The 4,481-nt window shown below is 44.6% G+C and overlaps 1 protein-coding gene across 1 annotated transcript; it reads right to left on the reverse strand.

Moving 5' to 3' along the window:
- Positions 1-1,533: 1,533 nt before the first annotated feature.
- Positions 1,534-4,481, reverse strand: ttc9 (tetratricopeptide repeat domain 9). The gene is made up of 3 exons (XM_030116174.1): positions 3,995-4,481; positions 3,522-3,704; positions 1,534-1,834 (listed from the first exon to the last, which is right to left on the reverse strand). Exons 1-3 carry the CDS (start codon positions 4,464-4,466, stop codon positions 1,752-1,754), a joined length of 738 nt encoding a protein of 245 aa, XP_029972034.1. The 5' UTR covers positions 4,467-4,481; the 3' UTR covers positions 1,534-1,751.

Genomic DNA, 4,481 nt, shown 5'->3' on the forward strand with positions numbered 1-4,481 from the left:
GCCGCTGCCCCGCCGTGGGTCGCCCTGTGAGGGCGGGGATCAGGTTCTGGATAAAGCAGGTATTCAGTCTGAATGCAAGGTTCAGCTCACCAAACAAAAACCTGAGTTTTCTTTTTACCAGTCAGGCTAAAACTAAAACATGAGAAGCAGACGGTCAGCTGGCAGCGAGCTGGCTCGTCAACATCGAGTAACTGGAGAATGTTTACTGTAGTAGAGACCAAAAACAGCTGAAAGGGACAAAATATTACACTTTTCCTTTAAAAGAACCCGACTACAGGTAAACACTAATGCTGTTCATATACTGCTAATATTGAAAGATCCGCACACCGATGCTAACACCTGAAAAATGTCAATATTTACCGTGCGCAGGTCAATAATCACATAACTGACACGTAAACATAACATCGATGCCGTCAGTCTAATATTGTTCAGGTTCAGCTGTGAAGCAGAGAACATTCTGAAACCCACGTCTCTCAAATCTCTCAGTTTAATTCTGGACATTAAGAACCTTCATGTCAGTCTGATCTTCATCCTGGTTCGGGTTCTAATGTTAAAGTGTTTGATTTTATCTGGACAACGTGAATCGTATGCGAGTCTCTTGTCATGTCACAAGCAACCTTTACATAAATACGACAAGTTTTTGGTGATTCTGTGTGAAAAGTTGTCATTATTCCCATACTTTCTCACATTTTTTCATCGCCGACTACGACTTCCGTCAACTCAAGATGATTTTTCTGAGTAAACTCAAAACCGTTTACTTGGAAGGTTTGACAAAGGGAAGCAGTCTGAAGCCTCTTTCCGCTGCAGGTGTTTATTTAAACATGTGCTTTCAGTCAGCTTCATTGTCCATTGATTTATTCGGCCTATGAGTAAACTCCAACACTGCAGCGCCGCACAACATTTCAGTCAACACACACATTGAATACACGCATACCTTTACAGTAAACATATGGTATTTGCAGATACAGTAAATGCCGTGAATGAAGTGCTTTGTTTTGGCATTAATAAACACAAATAGTTTGCCTCTTCTTTATATTTTCTTGAGATTTTACAAAGTAGCCTATTTACATTTTGTGATATGTCTCTTGAGTTGAAACTGCAATCAGCACCCGTGTGCTCCTGATGTCCCTTTTTTTTTTAATGCATTTTGAGTTAGAAACCTACCTACTTGAAAGCACCTTTACTTCGGAGAATCGTCGAAAGTCTTAAAAAAATTGTGACTTTTGTCGTACTTTCAAAAAAAAAAAGGTCTGGCGATAGGAGTGTAGGTGGCTGTTACTCGCTTACTCCGCGGCGTTCAGAAGACATCTTGTGCGAGGGCAGGTGCTAATTTACAGTCACACTCTGCAGCCTGCAGACATGCTGGACTCACTCTGAGGACCTTGCTGCTCCTGTCTCTGATCACAAGTGTTGGCCTGTATGTGCAATGTTTGGACTGGCAGTGCATCGGTTTGGAACGGCTCAAACAGACTCACGACGGCAGTTTGGGGTGGGGTGGGGGGGGGGGGGGGGGACAACGACGCCATTTCTGGGGTTTGATTTCCAACAAATAAAATCACTTCAAGCACACGATAGTGAAGTTCAATCACAAAACTGGCGACCAGATGCTGTGCGAAGCAAACAGACATCTGTCGACGCCCAGACGTCCGACTGGAAGCGCGGAGGGAGGGTCCGGGCGGCACACAGCGAGGGGGGTGGGGGGGTTATGGCGGGAGGGTGGGGGGGCGGCGAGTTGCCACACGGACAGAGCTTTATGTGGCTTCTTTCTTTTCCCTTTGGGCGTTCCGGCGAATCTTCATCTCTGTCAGCTGGATGTAACGGATCACGTTGGTGTCTGGAAAACAAAGACAGGAAAGCACTGATTTAGTTCCTCTCAGACAGGAAGTGGCGCATCGATAAATCTTCCAGTTCATCTCACCATTCAGCAGGAATTACAAAGAGTTTACCAGTTTACCAGAACCAGAACAAATCTGCTTCTCTACAGAACTAATGGAAGACCGGTCGTAAATCCGTTGGGCGGGGGGGGGATCATTTGTTTCTTCTTCCTACTTTCTGATGAATAATGAAACTTTGTTTATTATTGTACTGATTATAGTTATAGTATGAATTTACAATACAACACACATAAATATATGGGCACAAAAACATTTTCAACATCAGCCGTGTGGGAGGACGAGCCTGAACTGCTGTGAGGATCCACGATTCTCAGGCTACTTATCGTCTATAGATATGGTCTCTCTGTTGGTTTTTAAATTATTTTAAGTCATCTTAATGACACCTACAACAAGTTTAGCAATAAAAAGTGTGTTTTCATGAAGTTAGTGGCAGCTTTACTCTGTAGTTGAATACTTTTTTTTTTTTACTCCGGATGTCTTTTCAGAAATGACTGGTGAATCCCACAGGGACAACAACAGTGCTTTAAGTTGATATTTAATATTTCATATGCAGTACTGAATGTGATTTCTAGTGTAACCTGAGGGAGGGAATTTTTTAGAAAAACTATTACAGAGGTTGCTTAGAAAAGGAAACCAAATAAAAGAACACAAGGTACAGCAATAATTTCATAAGAACACAAATTGTTGCATCTTAACATTTTAGAGAAAAAAATAGGGTCATGGTGTGTAAAAAACACCCTAGCTGTCCCCAATCAAATAATTTTATTGTTATTTGGCAATCCCTCTTAGAAAATGACATATTTTTCAAATCTTGGGTTGAATAATTCTTTTGCACATCATTTTCTATCTGTCTGTTTTGTTTCTTTGTAACATGATAAGCTTCAAAATTATGTATGTAAAGAATACTCATAAGTTTGGCCTCTACAGCAATTTTTAATTAGATGTATCATTTTAAACTGTGAAAAACAGGCTTAAACAAGCATAACCCTGCAGGGATGGATGTTCTTGATAATTTTATGTGACATAACTGCAGCGCACAGTAAAAACATTGTATGAATTATTTGCATTTGTTTTGCTATCATGAGTTTCTAACATAAGATTATTTTCCCACAGTGGAATAATTTCCAGTTGAGATCCAGATCCAGTCCAGCTAATTTCCTCCCATATGTTACAGCAGAGGAGTCTTATGTAAGAGTCTATTTACTGTGTTCATTAGTGGCTAAATCATCCTATCTGTAACCGGCTCTTTTTATTTTCCCACCATCAGTTCACTGGCAGGCTGCGTTCCCGTCCCATCCTGCACCGCTCCCCGGTGTTTCACGCCTCTAGTCACTGGCTGATTTTCAGTCTACCTGTGCACCTGTTATTACCTCCTAATGAGTTCCCAAAATCTGTATCTGCTCGCTGCACCGCTCCCCCGTGAGCCGTCCAGGAATATAATCACACACATCACAATGCAAAAACCATTTCCTTCTACGTTGAACCCACAAGAGGCATCCAACTGCTTTACAATCCAATGATGCTTCAGACTGATTTTGCTTTATGACTTTTAGTTGCACAGAGAGTCACTTCATCCAGATGTTGATATTAAAAACTGCAGTGAGGCTTGACGGCATGACCTCTGACCTGATGGCTCCTGCTTGTGCGACTCCTTCAGGTAGTACAGGGCCTTCTGGAAGTCTCCTAGATGGTAATATGCCACCCCGGATCGGTACAGAGCTTTGAAGTTCTTTCCCTCCTTGAGAAGCACTTTCAGACAGTATTCCTTGACGCGCTCATAGTTCACCAGCTCCATTTGCAAAAGGCAAGCTTGGATGAGAGAGAGGGAAAGAGGAAGTCAGCGTTTGAGTCTGAGTCGTTTCTTTTGGTTTGATGAGAAACGATGATTCCTTTGTCAGATGGGTGAATAAATATGAGGTTCTCATAAAGTGGGAATTGAAAGAAAGTGAGGCAGATTGTGGGGCAAGCCTGAGATGACTCATACTGGTAATGAATCATTCATGAGCTCTGGAGTATTCCCAGAATCTTTCCTTCTCCAAAAGATAACAGACAGGAGGACCCGTGTATGTGAAGCATAATGAGACAGGAGCATCTCTTACCAGCCAGGCTGTTGTAACACTCCAGCTCCGCGTTCTCCATCGCGCCCTTCTGCTCATCCGTCAGCGTGCTGGACTTGCTGATGGTCGGCAGCAGGGACGACGGGGACTTGGAGCTGGTGTCCGGGTCCCCCAGCACCCTGCACAGACCCTTGATCTCCAGCAAGGCGCGGTGGTACTTACCGATCGCCTCCCGGTACTTCTTATCCTTGTAGCACTGCGTGCCTTGGCTCTTAAAGTCCAGCGCGCGCCTCACGACGTCCGCCGGCTCGTTGTGGGAAGGCTGTTTGAGCATGGACCCACCATGATGCCTCTGCTGGAGGAGCTGCTGCTGGTATCTGCCGTCCCTGGTCCGGCTGCTGCTGCTGGGAGGCTGCGCGCACTGCTGGAGCCTCGGGGAGCCCCCGCCGCCGTCGGGGCGGCTCTCTCTGCCGCTCTCCGCCCTGCCGTCGTGTGCAGCCTTCACCGCGCTCATGGTCGACTTGATATC

This window comes from Salarias fasciatus, chromosome 19 (genome assembly GCF_902148845.1).
Source record: "Salarias fasciatus chromosome 19, fSalaFa1.1, whole genome shotgun sequence".
NCBI lineage: Eukaryota > Metazoa > Chordata > Actinopteri > Blenniiformes > Blenniidae > Salarias > Salarias fasciatus.

Excerpts from the sequence above, each read along its gene's own strand:
- ttc9 (XM_030116174.1), bottom strand. The coding sequence starts at position 4,466 with ATGAGCGCGGTGAAGGCTGCACACGACGGCAGGGCGGAGAGCGGCAGA. Across the intron at positions 3,705-3,994 it reads GTGTTACAACAGCCTGGCTG|CTTGCCTTTTGCAAATGGAG; the intron begins GTAAGAGATGCT and ends CTCTCATCCAAG. Across the intron at positions 1,835-3,521 it reads GCACAAGCAGGAGCCATCAG|ACACCAACGTGATCCGTTAC; the intron begins GTCAGAGGTCAT and ends TTTGTTTTCCAG.